General features: G+C 37.4%; 1 protein-coding gene across 4 annotated transcripts in view; it reads left to right on the top strand.

Annotated features, from left to right (window-relative positions):
* ARHGAP18 (Rho GTPase activating protein 18) overlaps positions 1–22,793 on the top strand; it is a 168,798-nt gene that overhangs the window by 98,200 nt on the left and 47,805 nt on the right. For 2 of the 4 annotated variants that reach the window (XM_090279834.1, XM_090279833.1), the window contains exons 2-4: positions 12,578–12,771; positions 15,612–15,847; positions 19,350–19,413. In XM_090279834.1, coding sequence (XP_090135960.1) covers positions 12,578–12,771; positions 15,612–15,847; positions 19,350–19,413 — 494 coding nt within the window. Of the gene's footprint in view, positions 1–6,798; positions 6,979–8,025; positions 8,154–12,577; positions 12,772–15,611; positions 15,848–19,349; positions 19,414–22,793 lie in introns of those variants that run through there. The other 2 variants (XM_090279835.1, XM_090279832.1) reach the window with 2 other exon arrangements.

The raw sequence follows: 22,793 nt of genomic DNA, 5'->3' as shown, positions 1-22,793 counted from the left end.
GTCAGTATTGATTGAATGAATGTATGAATCATAACTTAATTATATGTTTATTATTAACAAGCAGGAACCCAAGCTACATAGCATCACTCCTCCAAAACTCTGAAGTATTGACTGCACTCCAATTTCAGTGTTCTTTCCGGTGTCCACTTCATTACTTGAAGTGGAAAATACACTTTATTATGGGGATTAATTTGATCGTTAAACCATAACCACAATGATTTTTAAAAACAAAACTTACAGAATTTTGACTAATATTTGTAATGAGGAAGACTAATGAATAAATATAGAGGTTGTTGTTCAGTGAAACTTTCCATTTACAAAGCTATTGTATTAAGAAATGAACATTCCTGTATTAGATTTGTTGGCATATGCTTAGTTTCATAAATATTTCTTTTAAAAGTTATGCATTTTAATTTATAGAACCAGCTTCAGCAAATAACTAAAGTCTTTTATGAGATGGGAACCCTTAATAGTTGGCTTTCAATCACTGAAGTTAAAAAACATAAAAAAGAAAACAAAGAACAGAAAAAGGTTTTAGTCTAGTATCTTTACTGTAGAGTATCCAACAACCTAGGTTTTTCTGAAGGCTTATCCCGACAAGATAGTAAGGAAGTTCATGTGTGATGCCATCCTCCACCCTGATTACCATGGCCTTGGTGCTCACTGCACAAATGTGGCCTTCTGCCCTGGGGGTGCTACATTCTCCTAATCCTTCCACCTTCTCCTTTTAGAACTTACTGAGGCTCTGTTCTGGATGGTAGAGGCTCTTCCTCTTTTTAATAGCCCATTGGCTAATATCTTCTGCACTGATAGCTTTCTGAGACAACAATTCTTTTTTCCATCCCTTTTTTTCTGGTAAGGAGAGGGGTATGGGTACCAGACCAAGCTGAGATGTGAGGCCTCAGGAGTCTTAGCCAGTGCAGAATATGGGGCTCAGGAATGTGGTACAGCAGGTGCACTTTGGGAAGAATACAGAAATCAATCAACCTGGATTGTTTCTTTGGTAGGGAGTGGGCAGAAAGGAGAATCCAGGTATGGAGCAATGGGAAACATGGAGGAGAGCAAGAAGGATGACAGTGGAAGACCGGAGGTGGAAATCCTTGAGCTGGATATTGATTAAGCATCAGCTTTTTAGAGAGTGCCAACAGCCTTGGCTGTGGCTATGAAGGAAACTGTCAAGGGCGTTAACTTCATGTGGAATTATCCTGTTTCAATTCCCACATGGAATGGCATTTTGGTTCCATGGGGATTCTGCGGACTCATGTAAGCCATAGGTAAACAATAGGCTGGCATAAGCCTGATGGTGAGCCTGAGACTCAGGGGGTCCTGTGATGACCAGGATAGGAGTTAAACTAGGTCAGTTACAGAAGCTGCCAGTTTGGGAGATTAATCCTCTCAGAATTTGATGTGCTCCATGTGTACATAACTGTGCTAGAGTATGTGGTAATGCTATGGAATAGCATTAGTTACGTTTTCTTATTAAAATCCTTTTTTTCCTCTCACCTTCTACATTTCCTCTCCTCATCCACTGCAGGTTTCCATAACTTTTTTCCATATAATTCTTGCTCGTGCCTCATGGTCACTGCCCTCTGAGCACTGGTCCTGATCTCTGAACAGAAAGCTCCATGGCTTTTACTGAAAACACTTGTTTTTCACCTTGGCCGGGTGGTTCAGTTAGTTGAAACATTGTGTTTCTCTCTGACATTGATGTTTCTCTCTCTCTCTCTCCCTTCCTTCCCCTCATTCTCTAAAGTCAATAAGTATGTCCTCTAGTGAGGATAAAAAACAAAACAAAACAAAAAACAGTTGTTTTTGTGGGATTTTAATTTTTTTTGTTTTTTTCCTTCAAATGTTAAGCTAAAAGGCCTCACCCCCAACGACTATTTTACAATTGGAAATTGTATTGTTGACCTTTTTGTATTTCATGTATCTTTCAAGCTACCTGCATTCCCATCTGTCTTGTGTTGGGTCAGCTCAGATTCTAAAACATACTTAAAAAAAAAAAAAAAAAAAGCAGACTTAGATAACCTCATTTAAAAAGGAAAAATTGTTCTGTAATATTCACATACGTATTCTGCTTTATAACCGACTTGCTGAAGAATTTGAGAGGAAAACATTATGAATGAATTGTTTCTAAGCTTGACTAAATTATTCGATTAGCCGGAAATTATTTCTCCACCCCCTCAATCTTCTTCGTAGAGCTGACTTTCATCACCTGGCTTATACAATGCTTCCTGGCCTTCAGTTCTTATGGGTGGAGCATTTATCGTACTTGAAGGTCATTTGGAGCTATTGATAAAATTACTCTTTGCTGTCCATGGGAAGTAGCTGTTGTTGCTGTTTCCAACTGTTCTACTATTACAGTTCACCAGCATTACTTTGAAATAATGTTTAAATATCCTCTCCCTTTTTCATTGTGTAACGTAATCACAGATATCCTTTCATTTTTAATGTTGTTTTTCCAGTGTTTGTTATGGTCTTCCTTTTGCTGGCTGGTGGAAGTTTGGTCTTATGCCTTTATAACCCCACTGAGATGTGAGATTATTTCTCTACTTTATTGCAATAAATAATCACAAAAACAAAGAAGAGTTTAATAGTAATGCCCCCATCTCTTCCATAACATGTCCACTTACTTAGCTTTAGTGACTATCAGAAGGTTATTTTTAATCCAGTTTTGCCTTTTGTCCCATGTTTTTATTAGCTTAGGAAAGTTGATGTTATTATGGATATAAAAGTCTTATGGAAGAAATTTGCTAGTAGGAAATAAGTAAAACCGATATTATATCCAATACTATTTCAAGATTAAGTTTTTTGTCAACGTTTGTTTAGCCTGAATGATATTCCCGGTCAACAATTAAACATCTATCCTGGATTCCAGATCTTGATGTATATTCTTACAATTAGTATGGTGAAAATTTATCTGTGTTAATGTTATCTAAGGCATATTGATTGGTAAACTGTAATAATGAGATTCCAAGCTCATAGAAGGTGTGATAGAGGACTTTTGAATGATGAATTCAAGAATATCAGAGAAGATGAGAAGACTTTTGTTCTTTATTAGTGAATCCTTTCCTTCATTTCACCTCTGAGAATGTGTTGAGAACTTTAATGATTCCTCAGAAAGAACTGAGTAATCCAGATTTGCAACTGAAGAGGCAAAATATTTGATTACTCAGGAGCAATAAAAATAAATCGATAAAATGTTGGTGAAAATTTTGGGTGCCAATAACTACCTTTGAACCCCAATGACTACTGTGAAACAAGAACCAGCAATTGGGGTGAGGCAGCTGGACTCCATCTTGAGAAAGAACTGCTCTCACACCCTAATCACGGACCAGTGAGTGCACTTCAGGCACACCCAGGAGGGCAGTGAGAAACAGAGCAGGGAGAGAGAGGGCCCCCAAGATGGGTTATAGAGGTAATCTCAAACTATTGGTCTCAATCTATGGAAGTGAATGAGCAGGGGACGAGGTGGAGGTGAAAGGGTAGCAGTGGCAGACAGAGAGGAAGTGAAATTTTACTGAGGAAGGAATGATGCACCCCAGCAGGGCCTGAATCGCCTTAAGAGACCGAGCTGAAGGAGAGGTCATGACCCAGAGACCCATGCTGGAGAGTCGTCTGGGGCCACTAGTTCAATGAGGAACTGGAAAATTCCCCCATACCTGGTGTTGATGTCACTGTATAATCTGTCTCCTGATAAAGGCTTGAACAGCTTGGTTGAACTGACATCTCAGATTATCTAAGGTGCTCAGTATGTAGTAGGTATCCAACAAATAGTTTAAAATTTGTTTTAGAGATTGAGTTGACAGGATGGAACCAGGAAATGTATCTTAACAGACTGTATGCCAGTGTTTGTTCATGACCTAATATGAGATACAGTCTGATATGAAATCAGCCCTTTCTTTGATGTGTTTCTACTCCCTCACAAGGAAGTCTGCTTTCAGACTAAACACCCAAGACTTGCAGAGGCATGGTACAATTACCTACTAATAATCTTTTTAAGGCTTCCTTATGACTAATTTCTTTACTCTCTACTTTTCATGCCCCTGTCTTATTCCTTTATAATTTTGTGCAATTAAAAAAAAAAAAAAACTCTTTGAAATTAAGAGGATGTTGTTGTTCCAGAGGTAGCAGTAATTAATTGAATAATGGCAATTTGCTGAACCCAGGGATGGCAGGTGAAAAACCCTTGCCCCAAGGAATGCACAGTTTAGGGGTAGAGAGATTAAGTGTGAGCATCTCAGCACAGGATGTGGTAAGGGCTGTGGAGAGACTGAAGAAGGGAGGAAATGTCTTTCTTTATTCCAACCCCCATGGAGAAAGGTACCAAGTTATGAAATTAAGCTGGAGAGCCCAAGCTCAGAATGCAAACTAGCTGCTGGTGTCTAATATCTAGGTAGATCTCTAACTACCAAAGCAAGAAATGCAAAGAATTTTGGAGATTAACTTGCAGGTATAGGGTGTCAGGTGGATACAAGTTATGGTGATAGATAATTTTTTAAAAATGGTATTGTGTAAGTTCATTAAATGTAGGCTCTGGGGCTCACCCATTGTGCTTTTGATGTATACAGCCTAGACATTCTGCCAGTTATTTTGAGCAATGACACTAGGAAATTGACAGATAAGTGGATGTTGTATACCAGCTCATCACCAGTCATCTTCATGTGGCCAGTAGCCACTGCCAGACATAGCCCTGTCTTCATCTGGAACTTGATCATGGGTTTCACTTCATTGACTTTGGCTACCATGTTTTTGTTGTGGGTCAGCAAGGCTGAGGACTTGCCAGCCTTATTTGATCCTGGGCCCAGGATTCATGGGATCTGCTTGATCAGAGACTGAAGTCAAAAAGGCATCATACTTCTTGGCCAGTGTCTTGACCAGTTTCTTACTCTATTTTTTTTTAATCCTCACCCAAAGATATGTTTTTATTGATGTGAAAGAGAGAGGGAGAGAAGCAGCGATGTGAGAGAGAAACATCGATTGCCTCTCATATGCACCCCGGCTGGGACCAAAGCCACAACCTAAGTATGTGTCCTGACTGGGAATCGAACCAGTGACATTTTGGTGCACAAGATCATGCTCCAACAAACAGAACCATCTAGCCAAGGCCCAGTTTCTTATACTTGTTGAGTTTCTTCAGTATCTCAATGCCCTTGTGGAGGATACCCATAGCCTTGGTCTTGTCACAGCATGGCCAATTTCCTAGAACACAGACAGAGAACTTGGGGTGGAGAGTGGATTTAAACCTGACAGGGCCCGGTGCCCAAGAAGTGTTTGTGCTTCTCAGGTTCAGAATTCTTCCAGCTGAACTACTGTTCCAAGATCTTGACATTGTAGGCCAAAGCCCCACTGCAGGTCCTTTTCATCCTCGTCTGGGAAGAAGATTTTAACGTTAAGATCCCCCGGCTCTCATGTAGCTCTACTTGTCTCCCCAGCTGAGGAGGAAGAACTACCTCATGAGAGAGATTTGAGGAACAAAGAGGATCTCACTTCTACCCAGAACTAGAGTACTCAAGTAGGAGAGACCTATGTCTGGTGGCCAGTGGTAGCCCATAAGTTCCCCTTTCTGTACCCTATGTCTAATACATAAATGGGAAGGGAGTGTTTGCAACCTCTCTTGACCACCTCCTGACTCTCCTACATGTGGTCTTTCTGGTGCCTTCCCTTCTTTATTACTACTAGACTTGGGTGGTGCTCACTGCCATTATCCCTGTTCTTTTGCCGATGTTCTCATATAAAATTGGTTTTGCTATGGTTTCCTGTAAAAAGGATCATGCCAAGTTTTCAAAGCTATCTCGAACAGGGTCACTAATGGGCTGTGTCTCTCAGTGTCACTTAAACAATGTTGTGTGTGTAAGAAGATAGTCAGTTTATTTGCTCATTGATTTGCTGTGTCCAAATTGGGTGGACAATTTGAAAGACCATCAAGTACTCTACAGATGTGAACTGCCTTTTATTTTGAAAGAAAAAGAAAGCTGAATGAAATAATGAGTACATTTTATTGTTCCCTCCAAATGAAAGGGGTAATGTATACAAAAAGTGAAGTAAATTTACTGGAAGTATGAAAATTGACAGTATATTTTTGAAACTGTAGCAATTGGGTGGCATAAAAGAGATGAGGAGTCCTTTCCCTGTTTTGTGAGGGCAGGCACCTGGGTGTGAGGACAGGCCAGTGTGGTATTGCTTTCTAATCAACCTCTTACTGCCTTCAGGAGTAGTCAGTGTTCTTTCTTCCTGGTTGTCAGAGCCACTTCTAATAATTACTGCTTTCAGCTTAACAATAGTAAGCATTCTCTTCAAGTGGGGGAGAATGACTGGGGCCATTCAGAGGCTGCAGCTCTTCATAGTCATTCAAATTCAGTGTCTTCTGATAGACAGGGCCATTACAGAGTATTAATAGCTGCCCCATCTCATGATGGCAGTGATTACTCCTTTAATATCCCTGCCAAAATGAAAGAGGAAAAAGTGCCACAACAGAAATGCATGCTGGTGTTTTTTTTTTTTTTTTTTTTTCAACATAGAGGTAATGTAGATGGAGAAGCAGAATGAATTTTTAAGGCATTTGAAAATTTTAAACATCTTCAAACGGGTTTCTAAAATATGGTGTATTTGAAGTTATGCTCCAGTGTGAACAAATCATATTTTAGAAGATGCATTGGAAAAGGAGTCTATGCATTGTCAAGAGGCATGGTATGATGTTCAATGTGTTTTTCTCTACATAAGTGCAGTGGTCATTTAAAAACATTAATTGTGGACTGGCAACAGAATCACTTTTTTTTTTTTTAATGTGAAACACAGATCAGAGAGATTGGAGCATCTGATGCAAAAAAGTAAATTCTGCCCCATCTAGTCTGTTTGGTATAATAAGATGACCACTCAAGAAGAAATAAGAACACTAATCTTGGATCTGCCATCACTTTGCTGGATGACTTTGGAGCAAATTTAACCGTGGGGCCTCATTATCTCACCTAGAAAATGGTAGGATAGGTTTAAATCTCTAGGGTCGAATATCATTCTTAGGTGTACACATCAACAAATATGACTTTATCCAAAATATGCTTGGTCATTATGGCTGATGATAAGTCTAATCTGAATAAGAACTTTTTAAAAAAAATATTGGAAACTAAACAAAACAAAAATAAACCTTATTTTTTGGTCTTCATCCCCTAACCTATTCACCTCTTTTCCTGCTTTGGAAATAAATGTTGGATAAGGAGCGTGAAAGAAAGTGTATCTCTTTTAAAAAAATCTTGTGAGAAAACAAACAAACAAACAAAACAAGTCCTAACATCAAAATACTTCAAGAAAGCAGACTTGGGACCACAGAAGTACCTCTGGAAGAGACAGAGCCAGGAGACAGACTGGATATTAAGTGTAGTGACAGGTCTCTTGATAGGACAGGTGAATTCAAAAAGTAGAGGTTGGACCAGATAGTTCAAAGAAATGTCCTAGTTCCAAATAAATCTGCCTTGAGACAGTTGTAGGAGGAGATATGGATGACAAAGGAGCATTAAGGAAAATACACATTTTCAAATGCACTGGCCAAAAGGGGATGCTTAGAAAGAAATTTCTCTTATACTGGGTGGATAAAAGCAAATGATAAAAGACGTTGGCAAGGCAGGGGTTTTAAACGGCTTTTTTATTCCTTTTCATTATAGTATAAATTAAATATGGATGTACAATTGGAGTAAGTCCCACTTTTGATGAAAGGCTGTAAAACTAAACTAAAATAAACAAAGAAGTAGGTCAAAAGTCACTAGGAAAACATGACTGTTCTTTCAGTAAGGCTTTCTGGAGTGTTGCCCACAGAATTAAAAAGTGCTTTTTGAGTTCCATTAGGTGTTATTTTTGAGAAATCCTAGAGCAGCGGTTTTCAAAGTGTGGTCCAGGAACAACTGGGGGTCTCAAGACCCTTTTAGGAGTCTAGTGATCAAAACTATTTTCATAATAACACCAAGGCATTATTGGCCCTTTCCACTCTTATTCTTTCATGAGAATACAGTGGAGTTTTCCAGAGGCTACATGATATGCAATATGGCAAAAGATTGCATGCAGAAGCAGATGTGGGAATCCAGATGTCTTCCATTAAACCAGACATTAAAGACAGTTTCAAAAATGTGGAACAACCTTACTCATCTCACTGTATTTTTTTGGTATGTAAAATGTAGATTTTTTTTCAAAATATGTTATTTAGGTTAAGGTGTTTATTATTAAATAAACTAGTAGTTGTTTCCATTTTAATATCTAATAACATACATATCAATAGATAGAACCTATATAAACAAAAGCCCTTTGGGGATACTTTAAAGTTTTTAAGTGTGTGAAGGAGTCCTGAGACCAAAGAACAGCTGTCCTAGAGGATAAGTAAATCTCTGAACTTTTGAGGAGGGCATTGGTGACCTTATTAAACTATGGGAGGGGCAGTTGTATGTAGTTTGAAGTTAATACAAATGTTAGCAGTGACACTAGCTTGAGTGCCCTCTTCATAGTTACCTATGAGGCACTTCAGGAGAAATTCTCACTCGATAACTTAACAAACAAAACTGTCAAGTCTATTGGTACCCTTCCCATTTTATAAATAGAAAAAGTTAGTATTGGAGAAGTTTACTAATTTTCCAAAATCATAGAGGTAGTTAACTAGAGCTGAACCTTTTGGTGCTTATGAATCTCGTTCCCTGTTTCCCTGTCATTTTGCTGACTGCGTTGGTACTAGGATGACTCTTCAATCAGCTTGTTTTCTTATAGTAGAGCTCAGTGTGATATATTGTTGCAGCCTCTACCTCCTTATGAAGCAGACCCGTTTAATATTCTCTATGACAAAATAAATAACAGGCATTAACTAATACCTCGAATAATAGCAGTTCATTTGAAATTCATTGACCAGGTGAAAAATACCACAGAAAATATACCTGGGGAAAATACAGGGAAACAAAGCCTTACTTTAAAAAAAATTTTTTTAAATAACACAGCATGGTATTATGCTAGCAAGATGAAAAAGAAAGAACATTTCCTGAATAAGGTCTATAGAGTTAGGAGTTGCTGGTGACATTAATGCTCATGAAAAAAGGGCAAAGTCATAATACTGTGATGTGTTGGAATGCTAGCTGCACGTGATCATGACTTCTGCACTTCGCTAGGAAGCAACTTCTTTTAGAGGAACTTGTCTAGTTCTATTGTTGTAGTTGTAAAAGATGAGAAATGCAAGAATGTTTGAAGAGTGGCCATGGATTAGCACATAGGATTCTGAATGTGGAGTGAGGAAGAAAGAATGCAGAACAGCCATTTGCCAGTAAGTCAGTGGGGGGAATTGGTAGTTGTTTATGGAACAGACTGTGTTTCTTCGATTTCAGCACCATGTGTTGGCTTAGATCTCCTGGAAATATAAAATATATCTGCTCTGCACTTTGTTATGGGTAGCAGATGTTGCTTTATGTTCTTGAACCCGATTTGTGGAATGAACATGGTATCATATAACATGCTTCTAAACACAGAGGAGAGGAAACTGGTTAACTGGCCTCTTACTGGGACAGCTTTAAGAAGGGGCAGACTTTTAGCCATTGCCTGTCTGGAGTTCAGAAGTGGAGTATATTCTGAGAAGGAAAGAAGTGACATGACATGTTTATTGATAAAAATTATAATGAAAGAATGTTCAGTTACATTTTTAGAGAAAATGTAAAATATATGACATGCTGACTAAGGAGGGTAGTCTTATCACTGAATGGCTGCCCCCTTTCCACTCCACAACCTCTGATATTTTTTTTAAAAGTTTTCTTGTAACATTTACCAATGATAAAAAAAAAAAAAAAAAAAAAATCCATCTTTCCATGACTCAGTATCTGTTTCAGGTTATCACAGCAAACCTGTTCAGCTTTTGAATCTTATTAAAGTCCAAATATTCACGGACTGCAGTGTGGTGAAGGTGGGCAGGAGAGGTGGGGAGAGGCAGAGGAGGGGGTGGGGGGATAAATGATGACGGAAGGAGACTTGAATTGGGGTGGTGAACAAGAGGAAAAAAATAAAATAAATAGAAGTACAGTCCAAATATTGAGTGGATTCATTATCACTAAGTGATTATTAGATTTTTGCTTTGTGTATGTTTTGAAAGCAGGGCTTGCTATAGAAGGTGTATTTACATAACAATGCTGTTGCTCAGTGCCCTTGCACTTTTTTGCACATGCTGCCTTAATGGAAATTTACTGGAAAGTTCTTGCCAGAATAAACACTTTTTCTTTTTTTTTTTTTTTTTTTTTTAGGACTGAAATACTTAATGCATTTTCAGTTCAACTGCACCTTTTTCCTGTGAACGGATAAACCAAATTATTTGGCGTTAGTTATTATAATTTACACATCCCATAGTAGTTATTGTGGCCTCCCTTGGGCTAAGGGTTTTAGAAAATTAGAATAAAATAAACAATCTTACATTGCAATGAGAGATAAAACAAAAACAGGGGTCGGTCTGTATGTAATGGACATGAAATAAACCCAGAATGAATCTGGCAGACATTCTGGAAATTACCTTTAGCTACCCTTGTAGAGAAGAGTTAAGGGACATTGCCCATAGAGAAGGTGCACTGCTGATCACAGAAACTGAAACAAAAGAAAACAAAAAACAAAGAAAACACACTATTTGTTTTGAAAAGAGAGAGCTTTCTCATTCACATTTAAAAAAAAATATATATATATATATTATTGAGTATGCTTTACAGTCATCCCAATTTTTCCTCCTTTGCCCCTCTCCAGCCAGTACCCCCTATTCCCTCCAGCAATCCTGCTGCTTAGTGCGTGCCCATGGGTCATGCATGTTAATTCTTCGGCTATTCCATTTCCTATACTGCTCTTAACTTCCCTCTGTCTATTCTGTATACTTCACGTTTTAAGAAGCAGGAGTGTAAGCTCTCAAATGAGAACAGTGACTTTATGGAGGCGAGAGAAGAGGACGAGGCTGGGATACAGGGATGTAAACAGGACAGTTGGGGCAGGGAAGGAGGAAGTGCCCCGTGAATTAAGGGATGGGGGAGGCAAACAATGGACAATGGAGATTGGAGGAAAGAGAACACGCAAACATGCCTGGACCTTTTCCTGTTGGCCCTTGTCCTAACACTTATCCATCACCACCCCACTGACGCTTCTGAGGAGATTTTATAGCAATTTTCACTCATTAATGCAACCAGCATAATAAAGTGCATAATCAAGGCAGAGAGAATCATCTTTAAAAGAATTAAACTAGCATATTAGCATATTACAGTTAACTAGTCAGTTATATTGCAATTATTTGTAACGATAGGCAATTAAGTTCTTTGACTTTTTCTAAGAAACCATTGAAATTTAACTGCTGCGTCGCTTTGACTAGAATCTAGTAGCCCTTTCCCTCACATAGTATTGAACATGACTATTTTAAGTAATTACAGGAAAGGCCAGTTTAAATGTGGAAGGCCAGTTTTTTAAAGAATTTTGTTTTATTGCATTTCTTTTTATTTTCTCTATGTACAGTAAGTAAAATCAATCTAGCAAAGTATTACTTCCTAATATCTTCTTGGGAGATAAAAGACCAACATAAAATTAGAATGACAAAACAATAGTTCACCAATTATTGTCCCCACTCAAATCGTATTTTTAAAAAAATTATTAAATATGAAGGAGAAGCACCCTAATTGATAATTTTCCTTTTTTAAGTAATTAGGCTTTGTCCCTCTATCTCAGTGTAAATGATATGAAACAAGAATTTAATATTTTTAATATATATGGGGTTTTATTACAAGGTCCTGTAATTCAGTTTTAGTAGAAGATGAGCTGTGACTTATACAAAAACTATAGTGAACTTGAAGTCATGAAAATACCTTAATTTATTCAATTTATCCTTTTCTTCATAGATAACATTTGAGATAAATGTTTAAGTGGCAGTCCTAAATATTTATTCATAATTGCCAATAAATGAATTTTTTTAATAAGTGAAGATTTACCACTTTAAAAAATACATATTAATGGGTACATTTATAAATAAAGATTAGGAGTTGTTCTCTATAGGAAAATGTAACAGTGAACTTAATATATCATTCTTCTATTTATGTTTTGGTTCCAAAAATAAAATGGAAATTTAAAAAAGTACCTAATTGACTGATTATAAGTATTTGCTCTATGAAAATTGGCTGAGTTTGGTTTACAGATATAAATGATAAATGTGAAGTATTGGGTAAAATTGTCAATCCTAATTTAATTAACTAGTAACCCCTAATCAAGATTTAACCTTTTGTTTTATAAGAACAAAGTGTTAGGCTTAAAGAAGTCAAAATAACTTATGTGAAATGGAAATGGAAAAGTTATTTCTCACATTGCTATTTGTGCTTCACCAAATGTCTTTTGTGGGGGGGGGGGCATGGTAAAAATGAAACTGTTCCTTCTACAAGAATATTGTAATTAGTAGCATCTCAAGGTGAATAGTTTCAAATATATATCTGTCTTTATTGAGGAGAAGTTAAAGAGTTTCTAACTTTTTTAGCTCAGTGCTAGATATTTCAAAATTGTACTACTTCCTCATGTAGTAAAATGAACCATGCATTTTTTTATTTTTTATTTATAGTCGTAGATATGGCCAGTACACTATGAACCAAGAAATCACCAAAGTAAAGGAGAAACCTCCATTCGATCGCTCAAGTTCCCAGGATTCTGTTGATGAACTGTCTATGGAGCACTATTGGACCGAAGTAGAAAATATCAAGAAATCTAGTGAGAACAGACAACCTCAAGAGGTCGTGGTTGTCAAGGAGCCTGATGGTAATGACTAACTAAATAAAACTTTTTTTTTGTTTGCTTTTTATATGTATTTAGGGGAGATGAATACATGGAAAGGAAGAGGAGAACAACAATAAAAAATTAAAGATAGAGCAACCCAAAAAACGTAGTGCAGGTTACCTTTCAACTTGAAAATTACTGTTTGTGGCAGATTTATGGATGCAGCTGCCAAGTACAAGAGGCACGAGTAAATTCCTTTAGGCTTATGTGGCTACAATCTTGTTGGTTACATTTACTCCATCATAGAATTTTAATGTTAGACTTGATCTTTGAAATCATCTAACCTCCCTTTGCATTCCTTCTGTGGCATCCTAGCCAAATAAGCTCGCAACTCTTCAGTGATACTGTTTCTCCATTGGCGAGTCAGCTCCGGTTGTTTTGATGTTTTATATATTTTATTGATTACAATCTGCTATATTCCCTTTGACTTACATGCTGTAGTTTTGCTTTTGGGAAGAGCAGAACTAGTCTGTTCTATTTTTACATCATAGCCTTTCATATGTTTGAAGATAGTTAGTTATTCTGTTGTTCACCAAGTCCTTTCTAGAAGAAAAAAAGATTCACATGAACCATTCCTCGGTAGTGGTTTTCAGAACTCTCCCAGCCCTTTCCGTCTTATCTTTTAGGGTACAGTGCCCCAGATTGGATGCAATGCCAAGGTTTAGCCAGCTAACCTAAGAGTATAGATTTGAACAGTGGAATGATGGCATTAGCACTTTTTTTTTTTGCCTCTATATTTATTTCTCTCAATTCTCTTTCCAGTCTCCACTACTGCTCTTGATATCCTGGAAGAAACATATGAAACTTTTCATTTTTTTCCCCCTTAAATTTCATACTACTTCTTTTGGTCTCTTACATTCAATGAGCCATCAAGTTTTGATGCCCAGTTTTGGCATCTTATTATATGGTTCTATTTTTATGCCTTGGGGCAACCATAAGTTTTTAAGTATGTCTTTGGTATATAAGTGGATATGAATGCCCCAAACAGTAAGAGCCACAGTCAGTGCCTCCCGATGCACTAACAGTGATCGCCTTTTCAATGGAAGATTTCCTAATTAAATGAGATGTTTTAGCAGAAAAATCCACCTAAAATGGTTTTTCTCCTTTGCTATAGTGTTGCTTAAAAAATTTACCAATAATACTTAAAAAAGAAAAATTGGAGATTTTTCTTAACATTTCTTACATTTGTAGAAGAAAATTATAATGAATTTATTCTTTTATTTAGGTTTACTTTCATTGTATTCAAATATTTTCACTTTACCAGTGAAGTCAGGCTTACTTGTGGTAACAGTATCTCAACCTTTCTGTCTTAATGTTTGAAGATAGACGCAGCATACCAGTGTTCTGCTGAGTAAGAAGAAAACATTCTACAGGAGACAGCATTCAGGCCTGATACACAGAGCCATGTATCATTAACTATTTCATAATTTTCCAAGATTAAAATAAATTCATAGATTGTTGCTCATTATGTGATCATCAAAAAGAATTGGGAATGTTTTTACACATCCATGCCTTTCTTTTGACTTTAAATTGAGTTTTACTGCTACTTTTTAATGGAACAGATGATTCAATATTGGAACATTGTTTCTTTTATCAGCTTTTTTCCTGGCAATTTGGTTTTATGCACCTTACCGGGTTCTACCTTAACAGCATTAATAGTAATGGCTGACTTTATGTCAGTAGTAAACAGTTTTTTTTGCCTGGCATGCAGATTGTCTGGCAGTACATTATGTTTCTTGAAGCCAAGGTTATTAATACTTAATTTCTACCCTCAGGGAGTTTATACAGTGTAGAAGGATAGACAGGCAAAACCAGTCAGTACTGCATCATGTGATACAAATTGTAAGAGAGCCCTGCAAAGCTTGTCCCAAATAACATTCTCACCTTTGGTTATGAGTCAGCCAGGACAGCTGTGCTGTAGGTTACAGATGAGAAAACGAAGTCAGATTGTGACCAGGTGACTTGTCCAAAGTGACGTGGCTATTAAGGTGCATAAATGGGGTATGGATGCAAGTCTATTGTGTCCCAACTAATTGGTCTTTCACTTTCCTCTATAAGCTTGGTGCTTGATGTGAATCTGTCCTAGTTACTTTTCTGCTTTTCTGGTTTTTTTTTTTTTTAATTAAAGCTCAAACAATATTTCTTTTACTATTTACACATCCTACTTTTAGTGTTTTAAATTGATCTTGTTATGTAATTTGTTGCCTATAATAAGCTACTTTCTTTTTCTGCTTAAAATAGTGTGCTTTTTTTAATTTGTAAAAAAAGAACAAATTTGATGTGCTGACTAGGGGGATTAAAAAATTAACTTGAAATTGATTAGTCCCTGATGTCCAGATGCTCTTTAATTCTTTGTCACACTCACTGTCAGCAACAGTGAACAGAAAAAACAAACCTCTCCATCAATTAGTGTTGAACTCAGGGATGCTGAATTTAAGCCAAGAAACAGAGCTTTAATGGATATCTCCAGAATTGACTTCCTTTTATAACTTGATGCAAATAAGTTATATTTTCATTGCTTGCTCATCTCTGGAAAGGGAACAGTATTATCTTCCCATAGTTAATCTGCAGAGAACTTATAGAGGTTAATTACATGTGAAGTCATTTAAATTTTTTAATTGAGTATATATGAAATGGATCTACAATTTGATATCTCAGTAGCTGGAGTTTAATGGCAGTTGTCCAAATTTCAGATAATGATTCTGAGCATTGTGGTTTGGTTACAATAGAAGAGTTTCAGTAAAAGTTTTTTAAAAGCTTAAAAAAATGTACAAGTTCTCATATTGTGGGATCTTAAATACCATTTTTCTCTACTGTCTCAGAGGGCGAATTGGAAGAGGAATGGCTTAAGGAGGCTGGTTTGTCGAATCTCTTTGGAGAGTCTGCTGGAGATCCCCAAGATAGCATGGTGCTTTTATCAACATTGACCCGGACCCAGGCAGCAGCTGTTCAGAAACGGGTAGAGACTGTCTCCCAGACCTTAAGGAAAAAAAACAAACAGTACCACATTCCCGACGTCAGAGACATATTTGCTCAACAGACAGAGTCAAAAGAAAAAGTAGGTTTTCTTTATATATATATATACATATATATATATATATATATATATTAAAACAAAGGAATAATTTCTTCGAATTACCTAGGTCGATCCAGTATAATTAAATCATGAAAAACATAATGAGCACATTGTATGCCAGGCACTGAAGCTTTGTGCTGGCAGGTACCAAAAGGGACTCGATCCTTGTGCTTCCTCTAGAAGTTAGTGCTGATGGGGCAGAAAATTAAACAAGTTACAATTCAGTGTGATAATCCTTGTGTTAAGCATCCTTGGAGCACTGGGAGTGGCCTACACTCCCACCCACCCCCCAACAACGTGACTACCAATTGTTACTTACAGAAAAGTGGGAGGTAGGGGATTCTTCCTTATCTCTTAACTCTTGTAGGAATATTTGCTTTTTCCTACTCTTCTGAGGATGATCAGAAGTGAGATGTGAGGGAACTAATTGCAGCTGAATTACAAAGTAGGGACCCTGAAACATGAAATAACTTCCCTTTTGTTTCTAGAATTTAGCAGGGTGCCTAGCACGTGGAAGATTTGATTAAATATTTGTCAGGATGATTAATTTATTAGTGGAAGCTGTTGGAGTCTGGTCGAAGATGTGGGACTCGTGAATGAAAAGATGTCAGGGCAAACATGGCCAAGCAAGAGACCTAGGATAGTACTACTCAAAATAGCAAGTTGGCGGGCCATGGATTACTGGTCCATGAGGACATCAGGAGCTTGCACAGAATGTAAATAACATCGTTCCTTCATCCAGAAAGTCTTACACCAAAAAACAAAACAACAACAAAAATAAACAAACAAACAAAGAGAGATGAACTCAATGGTGTTCTTGGGGTTAAAGATGATTTATATTCTGGTCTGTTCTCAGTTGACGCTGAAGGGCTTTGGCCTAGAAAACCCAGTAAGGTGTTTGGGATGAGAGCAAACAAAAGAAATTTTAAACGATTGCAATGCTAATAATAGCAATAACGATTCTGCCACAACTAAACACTTATTGTCCTGTGTTACTTGCCTTATCTCATTTAATCCTTACAGCTGTCTTTTGTGCGAAGTGTTACCATTGCTTTTCATCCTATGGCTGAGGCTCATAGTCTTTAAGTAAATTGCTCAGCAGATAGTAAACCCAAATTTGTCTCTAGTATAAGCTTTTAACCACTATGCATCCTGCTATATTTGGGTTTTCATACATGATTCTAATATTAAGTAATCCGAACATGAGCCTCTAGTCACACTATAAGTAAAAGAGTAACAAATATTTCAGGATGCTTTATAGAAACGAGAGGGTCTATTTTTAAGTATCTTTCTGTCATGTAGAGATTTTTTACTTTTTGTAGACATTTCATTCTTCTAAGAAATTCTTATTACCGGCAGATTTCTGCTCCATTTGCATAGTCAATTGTGGATCAAATCGTCTATTTTACAGAGTTGGGTGTCACTAGATTGTTCCGGGAAGATCTCTTGCTTACCACCCAGTGGCTGTTGGGTATATCCACTGGAACTAAAAGACTGGGCTAAGTTTCCAGCTGTTAGAAAAATAAATGGTAAGGAAATATAGTATTATGGCATTTCCTTCCCAACTAAAGGAGGTAAGAGGAAGTAAAAAGGGGGAGGGGCAGATAGCTGAGACTAAGCAAAAATATCAATACACACCATGGGATTCAAGCCAGTTTCCGAGAGGATGTTGCTACTCAGTGCTCCAAGCAGGATTTTTCAGCAAATCCCTGGTAATGCCTAAACTACATGGTTTGAGTTCAAGGTGGTTGGTGGATTGTATCATTGGATAGAGTCATGAAAAGAGAAATGGGACAAGTAATTTAAAATAATGTTAACCTGCTTATACTACATGCCTTTAATTGAAACACTAACACCCATTAGAACCATCGCTCCCTCCCTCCAGCAAACATGGGCCAGCCATCTTCACCTGCAGTCCTGCTGTTCTCACACAAGTACATATTCAGCTCTTCCATCTCAAATGCTTGCTCATGAAGCCCTTGCTGACACTAGGAAATATTATACAGAAATGAGTACCATCTGCACTGTCATCTTCAATTGCTGAGGAAAACAATTCCAACCACATGCTCTAAAATATGGGCTCATGTGTAAGATTAGAATCACTCACTGTGTTCACGGTGCTCTGGTGGGCTAAGCTTCTGTGGCTTGTAGGCAGAGGAAGGAGGGTGGCGTTGCTCAGTCCTGTGGGGGACTGAAGTAGTGTCATGATCGCTGTCCCACGTCTGCCATTTGGTAGTCAACATGCACTCTCCCGGGTGCTGCCAGTCTCTGAGCAGTGCAGCCGCGGTCTGTGGATCTGGTGCCATGCTTTTCCAGACTCTTCTTAGACTGCAGGGAGGGAGGAGTTCTAGGCTCAAACTGAGGTGAATGGTATGGTGAGGATAACTACAGAGGGCACCGGTCTTTTGTGTAGAGGTGAAAATCCAATCGAGCCATGCTTTTAAAAGTAATTCACTCAGTTAGACATCTGCGAGTGATTGATCTAGTCTCCCCTTGCTAATTACCGAGTTCCTTCTGAAGCCTGACTGGGAAAGGAGGCAGTGCTGCCTGGCCAGACTTATGGGAGCATAGGAACTTGTTTTTCAGGGTTTGACTGAGCCCATAAACCCTGGAGGAGAGAATTCCTCAAAAGTCACTGCCCCAGGCCCCTGAAAAACAAGTTCCTATGCTCCTGTGCCTATCTGTGCTCTTAGTAACTGTTTGCTAACTTAGTGTTAGTTTATCTCCCATTTATCACTAGCTTTTTAAAAAATTTGAAGATCGCTACTTTATTACCTACATGTCACCTTTTAGTTTTGTATTATAATAGCCCTATTGAGATGTAAGTCACATACCATCCAATCCACCCACTTAAAGTCTACAATTCAGTGATTATTTAGTGTATTCACATATTTGCAACCATCACCGTAATCAACTTTAGTACATTTTCATCATTCTTAAAAGAAAGCCTATACCTATTAGTAGTCATTCCTTACATTTTCTTCTTTACCCCCTAGGCAACCACTAATCTGTTTTCATAGAAGTGGAATCATAATATGTGGCCTTTGTGACTGGTTCCTTTCATTTAGCAAGGTTCATCCATATTGTGGCACCTATCAGGACTTCATTTCTTTTTATTGCCGAATAATATCCCATTGTGTGGATAGATCATCTTGTTTATTTACTCATCTTGTTTATTTACTCAAGCTATTTATCATTAGCTTTTTGTTATGTTCGTCTTTTCTCCGCAGCTTAGTAGTGGCGTCCTTGATAACTGGGACACTCTTTGACGTTTTCTTTATTCCCTACACTGCTTAGTATTGTGCCTATCGAGTTGTGAGTAATCAAGTATTTGTTGATTCTAACCATAGTACATTTTTCCCTGTGATCGCCATGATTCTGAATACATTTCTTATATTCTAAAGGTTAGTAATGGAATTATTTACAATACAGTTTTACTGGTTGTGAGCTGGAGATGACTAACTGGCCCATTTTCTATCTTTAGGCTCCAGATGGCACTGAATCGCAGTCAGTCAGAACAAATGAAAACAAATACCAAGGAAAAGATGGTATGTTGGACCTGTTCTCTTGTATTTTTCCATTTATTTGTATAACAAACAGATACAGCCTTTTAAAACATGCACTTTCAATTCTAGTAAGAAAATTTTATTAAAACAGTAATATAAAATACCCAAGCAGATAATTACAGAAGGCTGAGCATATGAGGTCTGTCCAGAAAGTATCCAGCCACATACTCTGAAAAATAGAAGCATTTATTGAAGAAGATACGAGAAACAAGAAACATTGTACATAGGACGATGATGCCTCAGTCCCCTTCAAAGTAGGCACCTTGGGACCTCACACAGTTCTCCCAGTCATCGTCAGCTGCCTCGTCATATTTTCCTGACTCTCATTGGCAATCTAAATCTCTTCCCTTTCAACGGTGATTTTGGTTTTGGGAAAAACCAGAAGTCACAGGGTGCCAAATCTGGCTGTAGGGGTCTGAGTCACCTGGGTGATTTGATGTTTCACCAAAAAATTCTGCACAAGACATGATGCATGAGTGGGCACATTGTTGCGATGAAGCTGCCCATCACCAGTTGTCCATAGCTGTGGCCTTGTGACTCATCCAAATAGTTTCTGCAGAGGAATGTTTAAGCTTAATGCAACATTTGATGCAGAGTCATTGCTCTACTCACTCAGTCATTTTGAATGAGATGGCCACACAGTACACATGCTCATTCAATGGCCTCTACCACCCCCACTGACTAGTACAGTGAAGTCATCATTGTTCACACAGGCACATTCCAGTCCACTCTCCTTGGCTGCCAGGTTATATCGATGTGGCACAAAACATTCTCATTATGTTAACAATGGTTGGACTTCTTCCAGACAGACCTCATATAGTGAGATTTTGATGATGATGGTGATTGGTTGATGTTTGTGTATCTGTTCTAATATCTCTATACATAGTTGCTTTTCTAGAATGCCTACCATGTGCAGACATGCACTATGTGGAGATGTTTACTGAATTTAATATTCACAAAAATACTATATAGTAGGTATTGCTCTTAACCCATTTTACAGATGAGAGAATTGGTGAAGTTACTTGCTCGAGGCCATAGAGCTAGTAAGTGAAGCCAGTGAATTTGAGGCTTTGTGCTCAAATTATAAGTTCTTAATTTATAAGTGAATTACTTTTCAGAAAATTTAGAGAAACTTTAGAAAATACTGAAGATATTTTGGACAATTCATTATAATTCTTCTTTACATAGATGAAAAGAAATATTAAGACTTTATTCGTACTTATCAAGAAAGAATTCATAGCTGTTTCATTTATTTACAAATAGGAGAAACATTCTAAATTAAAGTAATAGACAAGCTTAAAATTTTAATTTTTAATGTGTTGCTGCTTAAAAACTTTAATGAAGGTGGTCTGTGGCTACAGGATTCTAACTTGGGGACTTGTCCTTTTGTTTATGTTCCTAAGACCTGGCACCTGGAGTGTCCATGTCATTAGTATTATTGTATTTGGATTGGAAATAGTTGAATAGGAGGAGCAGGTAGAGTGTGGAGGACTGGGAAGGGTACCCAAGTGTCCTGTACAAATCAGGAGTTAGTCCAAGATTATACAGGGCATTCTGAGTCTTGGAGAATCCAGTATCTGTATTTTTTCACTCTTCCATACTTTTCTGAGAACTCTCCTTCTTGTCTGTATGTATGTAATTGTGTTTATACATATATACATACATGTTTATATATTTATATCTATATATGCACTTGCTTTTACTATTCTGTGGAGGTTTCTTTAGTTGTATTTTTTTTTTTAATCTAAATGAAATTTCTAGGGGTTTCCCAAGTCTCCATACTAGCAAACACTGAAATGGCAAGTGAACTAGAATACCCAGTGCTGGCCTGCTAGAGAGCGAGGTTGTCAACAGAGGCAGATGAACCTTTTGTGCCAATGTCAATATACTTTAGGCTTTGGGCCTCAGTGACTGTCAATTGCTAAATGAATACTGAGGAAATATTGTCTTGATGTTTTCCTCCAGTGCCAGAGATGGTGATGCAGGCTGTATAAATAGACATTCCAGAAGACAAGTTCATTATATGAGCACTTTCCAGCCTAGCTTGCAGCAGGGGAGTGAAGTGTGGCAAACTTGCTGCCTGATTTACATCTGCCTTTGCTGGAATGCTATGAAGAGCCTCCAATTCTCAGAGAGCCTCCAATCAGAATAATAAGAGAGTGTGTGCAGTGTGTGTATTTACTCCTGCACCTGTTCTGGGCAAAGCCATGTTCTCTCGCTAACCAGTGAATTAACCAGTGTTGTGCCAACATTGGAAGTGTCTGAATGAAATGCATGGAAACACTGTTTAGAGGTCAAATGTGGAGATTTTTCTGCTTGATATCTGAAGGCATGCATGACATAGTCTATAGTAAATGTTTCCCTTACACTTGGGCTTTTATATATGTTCCATCAAAGATACTTATTCTAAATGAAAAAGTCATGATGTGGTGATGTTTCAAGTGTTGTTGCATTTTAAATTAATCTACTGTTAAGTAGTTATCTTCTTTTCGTCAAATCATACAACTCTGTGTATATGAAAGACCCAGTGTTTAATACATGCATTTATATATATTATAATACCCTAATAATTTTTAAAGCCTTCATATTAATATGTATATTTTCTCATTTTCTTTTTTGATTTCTGTGGAGGAAAGAAAATTCTTTTATTTTTATTTTTTAAATAAGGGCACTTGGTCTATTTCAGACAATTGAAAAATTTCAAGGAGTTCCGTAAAATATTTGTAACCCAGAGCTATTGACCACTTCAAAACCAAAGGGGAACAGATTAAAGAAATTATATTATTTACAGTTGAGGACTTTGAAAGCCAGAAGGTTTATCTTCACACTCTCTTACCTTTTCTGTTTGAGAATAGATAAATGACTCATAGATACTTTAGTCAACAATAAACTCCCCGTTTCTTGTAGCAGCACCCCTACATCACCCCTGCAACTGTTTTTTCTACTGTCTTCTCTCACTTGACTTATCATTTGAGCTTTTTTGTACTTATTTTTTAGTCCACATTTTAGGGAACATTTTTGCTTTAAGTGTATTATATTGTAACTCAATCATAATTTTCCTACTCAGCTTTGAATTCAGTACAGGATGTTTCATGGGTGGGGAGGTAGTATTTATTGTAACCAACCTGGGGGTGTTGAAGAGAAGGGGAATAGTTTTAAAATTCTTATCCATAAACAGTCACATTCTGGAAAACTAACTTCTAACTTAAGAAAATGGCTAATCATTTTTTCCTCTTAAAATGGTTTCCTAAGAAACTAACATCACAGTCACAGCAAAACATAAAACAGTGTAAACCAGTGGGAAAATAAAACTAAAATTGGATGTTGGCATTGAAATTAATACTGTAAACATTAATTGAATG

The sequence above is a fragment of the Furipterus horrens genome, unplaced genomic scaffold, assembly GCF_987537825.1.
Source record: "Furipterus horrens unplaced genomic scaffold, mFurHor1.1.pri manual_scaffold_6, whole genome shotgun sequence".
NCBI lineage: Eukaryota > Metazoa > Chordata > Mammalia > Chiroptera > Furipteridae > Furipterus > Furipterus horrens.
The sequence above is the reverse complement of the archived record's forward strand: the minus strand, read 5'-3'. Positions and strand labels throughout refer to the sequence as shown.